This window comes from Cheilinus undulatus, linkage group 5 (assembly GCF_018320785.1).
Source record: "Cheilinus undulatus linkage group 5, ASM1832078v1, whole genome shotgun sequence".
In the NCBI taxonomy this organism is placed as follows: Eukaryota; Metazoa; Chordata; class Actinopteri; order Labriformes; family Labridae; genus Cheilinus; species Cheilinus undulatus.
The window spans coordinates 24,086,190-24,099,680 of NC_054869.1; the positions used below are offsets into that span (position 1 = coordinate 24,086,190).

The window sequence follows — 13,491 nt, forward strand, 5'->3', positions numbered from 1 at the left end:
CAGCAGATACAAAATAAAATTATCTTTTTTTAACTTGTCACTGTCAGACCAAACTGTGAAGAAAACTAGAAATCAAACTGGCTCTCAGCAGGTCTGCAAAGGACAAATGATTGTAAAGCAGACACCGCAGAAGCCAGGGATAATATACCAGGCTAGATAATCCCCTCACAGAATGAGAAGGATGACTCTGTGTGTTCTCATACAGTCTGCTGGTAAACAGCAGTAATTAGTGAGGACTTAATCTACGTTCTCAGCTGGGAGGACACAAAATAAGCAATTAGAGACGTGCTGAGGAGCCCAGCAAAATTACAAACATTAACAGCTGCTAATAGAAAACAAAGAGTTTGCATTAGATTCACAGAGGCAAGACGATCTGTGTTTAAACAATGAGTTTACACATCAACTGGATAATCATTTAAGGCCTTGAAGATGACTTTCTTACAGGTTGACAACGGGCTGTTCTGCACTAAAATGGTTGCTTGATTCTACTCAATATATTCAGTTTATGAAGTTCTTACACTAGAGTTTGTATAGAATTACAGAAATAATGTTACCTAATTTATCAGCAATATATCGTCATATCTGAGAGGCTTTCATATCAGAGAAGGAGAAAATCTTCCTTGCTAAAAAACTACGGTTCCTGCATAATAAAGCTCAGCTGTTCCCCTAACTTTGCAATCATCTGAAAAGAGACCTCCCATTCCCACCGCCCAACAGTCATTTCCACCAGCAATTAGCTGGTGATGGAAAACTCACCCTCTGCAATCACAGCCCATTCAGTGGAGGAATCTTTCCAGTGAAGCATGTGAATGTGAGGGGAAAGCTGGAAGATTGATGGCCTTTTGTCAAGTTTTCAGTACAGAACAAGGCTGGTATCACTGTGGCAGATGGGAATAGCTCTCAAATGACATTATCATTTCATAACTGTAAAGACTGCTCTGGACTTTAACCTCCATTCTCAGCTATGAAAAAGTTCACTTGTAAAGTGGCTGCTGTTCAAAAATTTAAGCTATATGTAAGAAAAGGGAAATACATGGCCAACTGCATATTTCTTTTACTACATGCTTGTTCATAATGAGCAAAAATGATCCAAGTGTGGCTCATTCTGACGTGCTGTTGCTGAACAGTCTGTCCTGTACATAACCATGCAGATCCCAAAGGGAACTGTCAAGGAGTTTAAAGAAAAAAATCTGGATTAAAAAAAAAAAAAAAAAAAAAAAATTCAAACTTAACCACAAATCAAGCACATAGTGTTAGTTCATGCAGGCCTCGGAGTCAAGAGCTGCCATAAGTGAGATCAGTTGATCTCACATGAGCCCTCATCAGCTGATTTGCTCTAAGAACACTATTGGCTTTCTCATGTTGCCTTATTTAAACTGCTCTTGCCTGGCTTCGCTCTGTCACTTTCTCTGTAAACTGCTCTTGCAACCGTCCTCCCCCCCAGCTCCTCCTTTAATCTGCTTCTGACTTAATCAGTGTCATTCTGTTCTCTGATTTTTTGCTGTTCCTCTCCCTGCCTTTGGCTTTCCTTAGTGGCATAGGAAGAGCAGGAACATGTGCTGTTCCTGCTTAATGCTTTCCACGTAGGCTCATGGAAGGGTAGAGGGATCCCAGAACAGCCACATCGCCAAGCATAAATAACAGCAATAAGTGCACATTAATAACTGCCAATAAAGAAATATCAGAGCTGTAAATCTAGTTTCTTTACAAAGTGGTCTATAATCAATGAAACTGACTTATCTGCTCAGACCTAAGCGTTGCTCCGAATATCTCAAAATTTTTTATACACATCAACACTACAGCAAATTTACATACATTCAAGCCCAAACACTTCATTCCTCTTAAATACAAATCACAACATTTTGACAAAGTTATGTTTATCAGGTGATTTGCAAACTTTTTGGCTATGGTAATAGTGCAGTTTCATTTCCTTTCCTTATCTGCTGTTTTTTTTAAATGCCCTGCAGCTAATTATTTTGGAAAAACATTCACAAGAATCTAATCTGGAGGGTGAATAATATTTTGAGAATTTTAATGTCTAAAACATTGGCAATGTTTTTCATAGCAGGGTCCCTGCTTTTATGGCAGAAAACAGTGTGGCCCCCAGTGAGACTTAGGGTTGAGGAGTGCAAGAAACCTCCAGGGACCTGGTGCCAATCTCCACTTTTGAACCCATCTGATAAAGAACACCATGATCTGAATTTCCCAAAGCAGAGTAAACATCATCTGATCAAAATGAAAGAAGAGAGTTGTTATTATCTTACTTCTGGTGTCAGCATCGTAGCTGAGAGAGCTTGGTTTGTGAACCCGGTACTGCTTCAGGAGCTTCTTGTCCCAGGCGCCACAGTTCAGAGGGTTCCCAAGACGCAGGAACTCCCTAAAGGTCAGGATGACAAGAGTTAGTATATACCAAAGAAGAAAACAAAGGCTAATTTAAAGAATTTTTTTAAATTAAAGATCCTCTCATAACCAATGCTGAAGGTTTTTCATTTTTCATTTGACAAAATCCCTTGGTTTTTAACAGTTAGGTGTTACAATAAACTCTCAAACATCCACATTTTGGCTCTGCCTTAACCAGGTAAATGTTGTGTATCTCCAAAGACAGTCCTCTAGAAACAGAAAATTACTCTGGACAAAAGTGGCAAATCAACTGTATGTAGCCTTTCTGTCAGCACTAACTTTGCAGGTCTTCTGTATGCTAACAGCTGTGGTTAAATGCATGTTTTTAAGTCAGTGATAAGGCCGACTGGCATGGAAGTGACTTGACTGCAAAGTGTCCCAGTGATGGTGTGTCAGTCGTCGGAGCGCTGAGGGAGTGAAACAAATGACAGAAAACAGAGAGCTTCAGAGAAAAAAAACAGTAAGACTGGTGCTGAGGTGGGGCTGATGTCGGCAGAGCAGATACAAAATGAGGGAAAAATACAATTATTACGGTAAAGTGACAGAAGAAGACTGACAGCGTGAGAGTGACACAGAGCAGGGGAAAGGAGAGGAGGGAGGGAGACAGACTGACAGCTACAGATACGTTCACCCTCAGCACAATTACGATGGAAAAAGAATATCAGTCATGGAGGAAACATTAACATATAAAAAGAACCAACCATGTGCATGTGAAATGCCCTCTTTCCTCAATCCTGAACCCCCTACCTCCCAGTTCACACGACTAGCCGAGCGGAAAATGAGAGTTGCTCGGTTTTGTGTGCATACACAGTTGTCCTTCCTACACTGAGATCTGTCAAAGCAGATTTCTCTTCCTCAAGGTCATGTCTGTCACCTGTCTTCTGTAAGCTAAGAACTTACAGCTCAACTAGTAAAAGTAAGCAGGATGAAAGCATGTTACCTGACTGAATACTGCCCTGTCGTCATGCAATGAAGTTGCAATATGTTGCCAAAAGTAGCAAATTAGAGTTGTTTCCCTAATTCCTTGTCATTGTTCTATTTTCAACTACTTCAACTTCAATTTTCCCCAAAGGAGCAATTTATTGTGCAGATAAAGGAAGCATAAGAATTAAACAAGACACATGAAAAAATAATAAGAGTACATAAAAACATGTAAGAGCACAAAAAATGCGCATTTGAGCACATGAGCACAAAGCACATAAAATACTTAGAAACAAATAAAACACCAATGAGAAATTTAAAATTGATGAATCAATCAAACTGTGCTTTCACAAAGTGCAATAGTGCAAAAAAAAACTCTTCCCACTGGAAGGAATAAGCTGAGTAGGAACAAAGGAGCACTTGTATTTATTGTTTTTTTATTGGTGGCAGTCTCAGAGGAGAACCTGGTGGAAGAAGCTCAAATCATTGATGTAATGGATGAAATGGTTACTTAATAAAGCAACCAAAAATGATCAAGTACATAATTTAAATTTAGTATAACAGCAAATTATTTTGTTAAACATAAAACATGACATTCAGCATTGTAGTGGCATACACATGTGAGAGATTGCGCTAGACTTTTTGCTAGCTGTCAGTGATAGAGCTGACAGACTATGAGAGGAACCCTTTTTTTTAATAGATCTAATACTCTCCTTGATAGGCCATGTGTGCAAAATGGAATTATTTTTAAATTAAAATTAGTACAGTTGGTAAAATGACAGCCTTCAAAAATTTCCATCATCCTTTAAAAAATTCCATAAATGACGGAGATTTTTCCGTTAATATGACCTCTGATACACGCTGAAGTGATAGTCACAGATGCTAACCACTGAAGGTCATTTCTTTTCTTTATGTTTCTATAACTTCCCAGGAAATCATGGTGTTTAGTCTAGGGGAATAGGAAAAAGTTACATTATTATTTACTCAAAACATCTCTTAAGCTAACTTAGAACTCTTTTTTTAATTACTTTACTGTTTCTGGAATTACAAATGAGCCTAAAAAGACAGAATAAGCCTAATAATTGTTGAAGAAAAAAGAACAAAGTTAGCTGAAAATTCTACCGAGGCAGCACTGATAGGCATGTAAAATATAAAGAAATGACCTCTTACAGCTGATGTTTTGGTTTGCTTTACACACATTTAGAGGCATCAGCATCATAAAAATCCTTTTTAATAACTTTTGAAATATTCCTCACAGGAACTTCAAGTAGCAGCCTTAATAATATTGTTACTTGAGAATTCAGTACCTGAGTGCCATGGGCTGCAGTGCCTGCGAAGCCAGTCTCTCAAACATCCTCTGAAGAGGAGGGTGTAGTGGATGGTCTTCGTCACCCAGGGCCTGACTGCAGCGTTGCAACAGTCGCTGGTGGAGGGAGGCTTCACACAAAACCTGCTGATTCCTCTCACTGTTCACCAAAAGCTGCAGGATGTTGGCAACTGCCAGCTGCAAGTCGAGGGCATGCTGCAAGGGGAAAACAGTAGTCAGTATTTTATTTGATTTACAGGATGGCTGGAACAGTTCGCAGACTTTATTTTAGGCTTTTAACTGACTAAAATTAGGGCACACTCACACTAAGCCATCCGTACCGTGCCTGGCCCATTTGAGCCTAAAGTCTGGTACATTTGGCCAGTGTGAGCGCAATCGTTCCATGCTTTGGCACGGCACGCTTCGCGGCCCCCGCACAGAAGGACAAGGTGAGCCTAGGCACGGCACAGATGCAAATAAAGGATCACAAGGTGGGAATGTGACGTAACGTGAAGTAACAATAAAAGAGCCTGCCTCAGAGCGCAGAGAGCACACCAGGCAGCAGCTGCATGCTAGAGACAGCAGGATTTTTTTCTAGAATGATAGAGAGAGATTTATATATTTTGTCTGATGTATTTCAACAAGTTACAAAGATTTTATAAGAGCTGAAGAATTTTACTTCGCACAGCTCCACTATGACCCCATTCTAATGGATCCCAGTCCAGTTCACATTTCTGACCAGTTTCTAGCAAAGTCAGGCTTTAACCACTGTGAGAGGATTTTTAGTTTATGAAATAAAGCTTCGTTCCCTTGTCTGAGTCACAAACAGCAGCTCACAGGATAACAAACACCTTTCATCCTCTGTGCGTGAGAGTCTGCCAAATACGCAGACAAGTGTGTGCAGTAGTTAATCTCACGGCTGATTTAACCTCTCTTATCACAAAATTATAATACCATACTATCACCCACTGAATGAACTTACCTTTAATTCTATTTCATGTTATCAAGAAGTGTAATTGTGGTCTTTGTCACTGACGATTGAACAGAATATCATTTATTAATCCTGTGGCGTTTTCACCTCCAGCTCTCATCAGATGGTTAAAATTGCTCTTGTCGTGGTAAAAAAAACTTTCATCTGAACATTTAATCCAGCTTTGGACACAGACTGTCCTGTGACATGAGAGCTTGGTGCAGGACTGAAAGGCATCCAAAATTACACTGAGAGATGGCACTGAGAGATGGCACAGATCATGGCGCATAAAGGAATGCCAGGGGGATTCAGATAGTACACGGACACGCAGAGGAATGACTGTAGGGGCTCATACAAGTTAAAAAGTCGGGGTTTCATTCAGCAGAAGTGTTTGGAACTCTGTTCAGGCTCCAGATTATACGCTTTGAGTGATATTTTCCGCTATGAACTGCTTTCTCTCTCTCCTCACAGGGCTCTGTATCATTAAAGTAGCCTCCTGATCCCAGGTCTGGTGAAATGACTCAGATCAGATATCGTATAAATCTGTTGCTATTTTACAGCCAAAAAATAACACCTATATATACTGAGTCATCAACATGTATAAGTTCATCAACGGTGGAGGTTTCGTATGATGACGTCAGCGCATGACGTAGCAGTGCCCAGGCCTGGATGCGTTGAGCAGTGTGAGTGCGGGCCAAAGGGGGGACAGGGGAGGGGGTCAAATAGGCTTTAGCACGGTACGAATACGGCATGGTACGGACGGCCTAGTGTGAGTGTGCCCTTACTTTATCTAGTCACATGTAGTCATTGTCCTCTCCAAAAAATCCTCCTATTTATATCACTGTTTTAGATACATGCTGTGTCTTCTTTCCTCTAACATATGTTGTAAAATACGTCCGTGCATACAACCCCTTCACCCACTTTAAAAGGAAGTGCATGCTAACACATTTCCTTTTGGTGTTTTCTCACCTCAGGCTGGCTGTCAGAGGAGACGGAGGGCAGCAGGTCAAGCATGGCGAGGACAGCCCCAGGGTGAATGACCACCATGTCAGATGAAGATGAGGAGGAAGCAGGGTGGGAGGAATTGGAGAAGTGCAGTTTCAGGTCGGTCAGGGCTTTGACGGGGGCAGGAGGACCTGATGCACCGTAGTAACCATGTCTGGATTACAAAGGGAGGGAGAGAAAGTCACATTGAGCCTAGTCCAGTTAATTCACGTCAAACACAAAGTTGGGCACATCCACAGGTTCTGGAGGAATTCTTTTTAAAACCTGGGCTCTGTATACAGTATGTTGGGTACTAAATAACCACATTATACCAAAAATTGTAATAGCTTTACTTAATTTCTTTAGCCAGCTGTAACTAAACAGGCTGTAAGGGTCTGTTTCATGATCTACAGCAGAAATTCAAAAGCTTTTGTTCCTGTTATTGGTTAGAAAATATTGACATAAACCTTTTAAGAAGCAAGTCAAACTTTTGGACTGCTTTGACAAGAGAGTAGAAGTGTAAAATCATATTTTATCTATTTAGCACTTTGAATTGCTGTACATTAAAGCCCAAATGGCAGAGGTGAATGAATTCCTGGGGACCCCCTGATCATTTTAAATAATTCAGAGGTCATCTCTGTGTGTTCTTGAGGATGTTATTTACGAAACAAAATTCCATTACACAATAATCAACCGGAGCACTCTTCATACTTTCATATTAACTTACAGGACTTGTATACAGTGCCTCTAAAAGTATTCACTCCTTTGGATGTTTTACCCTTTTGTCGATTTTATAAACCAGTCATGGTGAATATAATTTGGTTTGTTTGACAAAAAAAAAGACCAAATCACTCCTTAATGTCCTTAAGTAAAAACAGATTTCTGCTAAGTTATGTCAGTTAAACAAAAATTGTGCAAGGTAAAACAGGTGACAGCATAAATATTCACAGATCTAAATCAACAGAGGTCCAGCCAATTGATGCTAGTATAGTCTCACAAATTAGTGAAATGGGGATCACCTGAGTGCAGTGAATGAGTCTAAAGAGGTTGTAGCACAAAGACACATGTGCCTGGAAGGTCCAGTCACTGGTGAATCAGTATTCCTGGCTACCATTACACTATGAAGACAAAAGAAAACTCCAAGCAACTCAGGGAAAATATTATTGAAAAAGTACAAGTAAAGGAATAGATACAATACAAGGTACTGAAAATCCCCCAGAGTTCAGTTAAATCAATCAGCAAGAAATGGAAGGGATATGGCACATGTGTAAATCTGACGTCCTCACAAACTGAGTGACCATGCAAGAAGGAGACTAGTGAGAAAGGCCACCGAGACACCTACGACTACTCTGAAGGAGTTACAAGCTTCAGCAGCTGAGATGGGAGATTCTTTGCCAAAAGGCATGTGGGAGACTCCACAGTGAAGTGGAAAAAAGTGCTTGGTGACAAACACTACACATCATTAAAAATATACTATCCCCACAGTGAAGCACATGGTGGCAGCATCATGCGGTGGGGATGCTTCTCAGCAGCCAGCCTTGGAAGGCCTTTAAGGATAGAGGGTAAAACTAATGGGGCAAAAAAAAGGAAATCGCGAAAGACAATCTTATTCAGTCTGCAAGAGAACTATGGCTTGGGAGAAGATTTATTTTGTAGCTTGACAATGACCCAAAGCATACAGCTAAAGCTACACAGAAATAGTTTAAAGACAACAAGGTGAATGTTCTGTAGTGGCCAAATCAAGGCCCAGACCTCACTCCAATAGAGAACTTATGGCTGGACTTGAGAAAGCTGTTCACACTTGATCCCTATGTAACCTGACAGAGTTTGAGCAGTTTTGCCAAGAAGAATGGAGAAATATTGACTAAAAGGGGGTGAATATTTATGCAGTCACTTAACTTACACTACATAATTTTATTTAATTGACATTAATTTGTAGACATCTGTTTTCACTTTCATACTGAAGAGGTTTTCTGTATTTTTATTTTGTTAAAGATTGACCATGACTGATTTATAAAAATAAAAAAGGGAACAATATACAAAAGGGTGAATACTTTTTATAGGCACTGAATGCATACTTTGGGAATGCTACATGAAGTCTTCCCCGAATTTTGGGTGGAAATTCAGAAACCTCATTTTACTAAACTGCTGGAAACTGCCTTGCAGAAAGTGCTAGAAAGGTATTTTTTTAATCTTTGCATTTCAGGTATTTTGCATTATTTAACAAAGAAATGTAAATGAAAAAGTGGTGTTTAGAGCCTTGACATCATATCCAGATGATGTATAGAATTTTGGCGAAAGGCAGACTTTGCTTATTCAATGGAAATGAACACAAAAACACAGACATGAGGATATTACATTAGGCTATCTTGTAATACTAGTACCATATTAATACAACTTAGGACAACATGAAATCATACTCATTTCATCTTAATCTGAAGTGGTAACATTTGTCTCTAGTCATGAAGTCCATTGAAATCCAGACTGTGAGAAATAGGTCATTTTTGTGACCTAGTCTACTGTAAAATATGTAACTAGCTCCTAGAAATCTGGGAAGAGGCTTCTAAATATTCAGATTTATGTTCACAGTTTCTTCCAGAACAAAGCTTTGTTTCATGGCTCAGTGGAAGATTCTTATAATGAGGAGACTAATTAGATCACTGAATCATCGTAGGCACTGTATTTAACACATTGACTTCAACTTTATTTAACATGAGTCAGCAGTCTTCACACTTTGGAGATCACGGTGTCAGTTTTGTCGAAAGCATGGAGCTCTCCTCATGTGAGGGAGCAGAGAGCAGAGGAGCTGCAGTCGGGTAATTAGACAAACCAGGGGTGTTGCTGCGATGCAAATTACAAAGAAGAAATCCCCCCTCAGGAGAGACAGGGCTCAAAAAGACTGGAGTCAGCAAAAAGTGCTGGAGGGGTTGGATGTGGGGCAGCAAGCTAACAGGGCTGTTCATGTTCACGATGGCTGGCAGAGACTCAAAACTTTGCTCTGAGTAAAATCTGTTTATTGAAGCTGCTTTCAGGACAAGAAATGAGAACGTTATAGTGACAGACAAGATGACCTACTACAAGTTAGGGGTATACTGACAGTAGGTATAAACTCCATACATTATTTATATTACCTGTAATTATGTAAAGATAGTTATATTATAATGTTATTGCAGTTAAACTGTTTTGCCTACAACATATGACATGCATTAACAATATTTTGAGCAAATTAGGTCTACAAAGAAGAGCTTTATGTAGAGTGACTAGAAAACCTCTCCTCTATTTGTCTTATTTGACCACCTCATAAATGTGCAGTCTCGGTGGCTGAGAAGAAAACCCCAGCATTCCTTGACAGTTATTCTAACTCAGTAAAGCAGAGTATGTTTAAAATGTCCCAACCATTTATGTTTTTGTCCATGAAGTTCAAACTGCAGCAGAGTCTCAGTTTAAGTGGAAAACGAGAAAAGAGAAAAAGGAAGAGAAAAAGGATGGGGAGCAGGAGAGAGTTGAGGAGAAAAATGCTTCAGCAACTACTTTAGACCAAAAGACAGCAATTTAGCTGATTCTGTCCATTCTCCATGCCTTAAGTACAGCTGCAGCAAACCATTTCGGTAAAGCTTTCACTAAATGCTTCGAGACATTGTCTTGCCTGAAAATGCATTTATCCTAAGCCATAGTTCTTTTAAAGGCTGAATAAAATTACCCTCCAGGATTTACTATATTTTATTGCAATCATTATTCCCTCTACCGGTTCAAGCCACCCAGGGCCGAGTGCCGAGAGGTATTCCCACAGCATGATGCTGCCACCACTGTGCTTAACAGTGGGGATGGTGTGTTTTGGTGATGTGCAGTGTTTGGTGTCCACAATAGCGCCTTGCCTGACGAACAAAAAGCACAGCCTGATTTCAGCAGATTTACACGTGCAATATTCCTTCAATTTCTTGATGATGGATTTAACTGAACTCTGAGGGTTGTTGAGTGCCTAAGAATTTTTTTGTATCATCCCTTGACCTATACTTTTCAATATACTTTTATAAAAGAGTAAAGAGTAAAGAGTAAAGAGTAATAAAAGAGTAAAACATCCATGGGTTGAATACTTTTTATAGGCCCTGTACTTTTAGGAACGTAAAGTATTGTTGATTCTGTTTATGTTAATGCCATAGATGACATATTGAGAACTTGAAGGTTCGCCCCATTTCACAGGAGATTTCCCCACTACCCCTCTCAGCTCTGTAACAGGGGGCAAAAAGGTAATAAAGATGACTGAACCAAATTTGACCATTACATCCAAAATTTGCAGCTCCACTGCAATTTATCACTAAATCACAAAAAATGTACCTTTAATAAAACAATATGGTCTTAGACTTATGTATTCTTTTTTGCATATAAGAATTATCATATTTTACCTTTTAACCTTCTCAGGTATCAAATAGTACTAAACAGTACTTTGAGTAAAAATGAGATGAGTACTTTTTATTTTTACTCGAGTAGATTTAGAGGGCAGTAAATTTACTTCTACTTAAGTAATTTTTTGTCAGAGTAACTGTACTTCTACTTGAGTGCAAATTTCTTGAACTTTTCAACACTTGATTCGTTCTTAGCCCATAAAAAAAAATTGTGACTCACTTTTATGCTTTAAAGATAGAATCATCAAAAACATGACCCATTTTAATGACTGCTAAACATTAAGAGGGATCACGATGATTTGCAGCTGGTGTTTGAATCTCTCAGTGTGGAGGGTGAGGACAAACATGAGAGAGGGTAAGGAAGCTAAGGACTGACAGGAGGGAGGGGTGAGGGTGAGGAAGGTGGCAGGGAGCTGTAGCTACCTCTTCCTGGCGAGTGCTGGTGTGCCCCATGGCGAGGGCAGCGAGGTCTCATGAGTCAGGCAGGGAGGCACCTGCTCCGCACGACTGCATGGCAGCACACGCACACGAGCACACACAACACAAAAGAAACCCCACATACACAAAGGGATTCACATACACACCAGAAAGTGCACATACAAGCATACAGACATTAACAAATGTGCACACACAAACCCACACATGCAGCCGCACAGATGGACCAGGCCGAGGATGAACAGCCAGACAGCACCAGAGGTTAGAGGAGGAAAAAGAGAAAGAGAGAAAAAAAAGAGGGAAAGAAGCTGTTAGTGGAAAGCTGAAGGAGAAACAGGATCAGAGCTACAGCTGGAGCACATGCAGGATGCCAGCTACACCTGCACAAGGGCCAGGCAGGGATGTTGTCATGACAACCAAGGACTTTAAGTTTAATTTTGCTGGCAGGCATTACAAAGTCAACAGTTTTTTTAAAAGGGAATCTGTTTTTTATCATGACCTCCTGCTGGTGTGAAAAGGAAAAGACTGTTATCAATGATTGATGGTTTTTAACTGCAGAGATCAACAAGTTAAATTAATTAGCTGTAGCATCACACCCTATCTTTGATTGCATCTCAGCTCACCGTTAAACCATTAACACGTTTTTGACGACAACATTTCTGTATTGTCTTGTTTGCTGGCTCACATGGTAATTTATTTCTGTGTTTTATTTACTTCTCAGACTTCATGACAACACTGCAGTTTGTGTAGCTGAATAGGGAACACAGTGATATTTAATATTTGTAATACAGCTTCACAACATTAGAGAAGAAGAACCTGGCTGACTAAGCAAGGTATAAACAGAACATCGGACAATACATCTAATACTTTTTAGGACCTTTTCAAGACCCTCTTCATACATTTTAAGACTCTATTTCATCTTCATTTTCTAATCCATTACATCAACAACAGTTATGCATGTATTCTGTACCAAGATTTAGATTTCTTACTGAAGTATGCAAATTAAGTTTTAGTGGAGTAATTGTAAAAAAAAAAACATAATACCAAAAAATCAAAAAATCTGAATGTAAGTTCTTATTCTCTTACTTAACTGGCCTAAAGTAGTTAAACCACAATCTAAACATAACTATTTACAAATTTTGCACTGCAGTTAAAAGTTAAAAAGTAGTACAGCTTTAGGATTCAAGAAAAAAATACAAGCTATAAATGCTCATTTCAGGTTACTTATAATACTATTTGTTTTTTTTTATTTCTGATTTTAAAGCATTAATGTGCCAATGATAACTTTACTGCTGCAGCAGATCAGCCATAGCTTACGGTAGTTAAACTGAGTTGTGTTAACTAAATTAATTACATTTCATTTCCATAAGCCTGACTGTAACCTTTATGATCTAGAATTTTCAATACTTTACGAGCCATGATTTTGGCTAAAATGACTGATCACTATTCAATACTTTTAAAGACCCCTGCTTAGGTCTACAAGTTTCCTGCTCACTGAGCAAAAAAAGTCATCATTTTGCAGGATTCACCGTCTTTTTTACATTTTTCCTTTCAAATAGTCAAACCAGAATTGATTTTCACTGCAGCCGATTGTAATATTAAAAAAGACAGTTAATACCCTTATGTCACAAATATATTAAAGTGGATAGTGGTTCATGATTACCACAAAGGTAAGGGGGTGAACGAAACATTGGTAAATTTCACTTGCAATATAAAGCCTTGAGATACAACTTAATCCTATGAAATAGTCATTAGATCCTTAAGTTGATTCCTTTTTTGTTTAACTCACATCAAAAACATTCACAAACAGTAGTGGTGTGATGCTGAATGTTTAAAGAACAAATCACTTGCGCTGGGCCAAAACCTTGTATCTTCAAAATCACCACTTTTCAGGAAATTAAAGAAAAATATGTAGTTTTCAATTATTTCAACATAGAATAGTCACAGTCAGCATCTTTTTATTGCTTTAAAATTGATTAAATCCCACTGACAGATGTAAGTGGTGACCAATAGCACTGATTTATAAATAAAATAAAATAAAATAAAATAAAACATGAAAAATGGAGCTTTAA

General features: G+C 39.0%; 1 protein-coding gene across 6 annotated transcripts in view; it reads right to left on the bottom strand.

Annotated features, from left to right (window-relative positions):
• wdfy3 (WD repeat and FYVE domain containing 3) overlaps nt 1-13,491 on the bottom strand; it is a 146,462-nt gene that overhangs the window by 62,369 nt on the left and 70,602 nt on the right. For 5 of the 6 annotated variants that reach the window (XM_041787217.1, XM_041787215.1, XM_041787216.1 and 2 more), the window contains exons 14-17: nt 11,408-11,491; nt 6,567-6,756; nt 4,629-4,843; nt 2,265-2,377 (exon numbers count right to left, since the gene is read on the bottom strand). In XM_041787217.1, coding sequence (XP_041643151.1) covers nt 2,265-2,377; nt 4,629-4,843; nt 6,567-6,756; nt 11,408-11,491 — 602 coding nt within the window. The remainder of the gene's footprint in view (nt 1-2,264; nt 2,378-4,628; nt 4,844-6,566; nt 6,757-11,407; nt 11,492-13,491) is intronic. The other variant, XM_041787219.1, reaches the window with a different exon arrangement.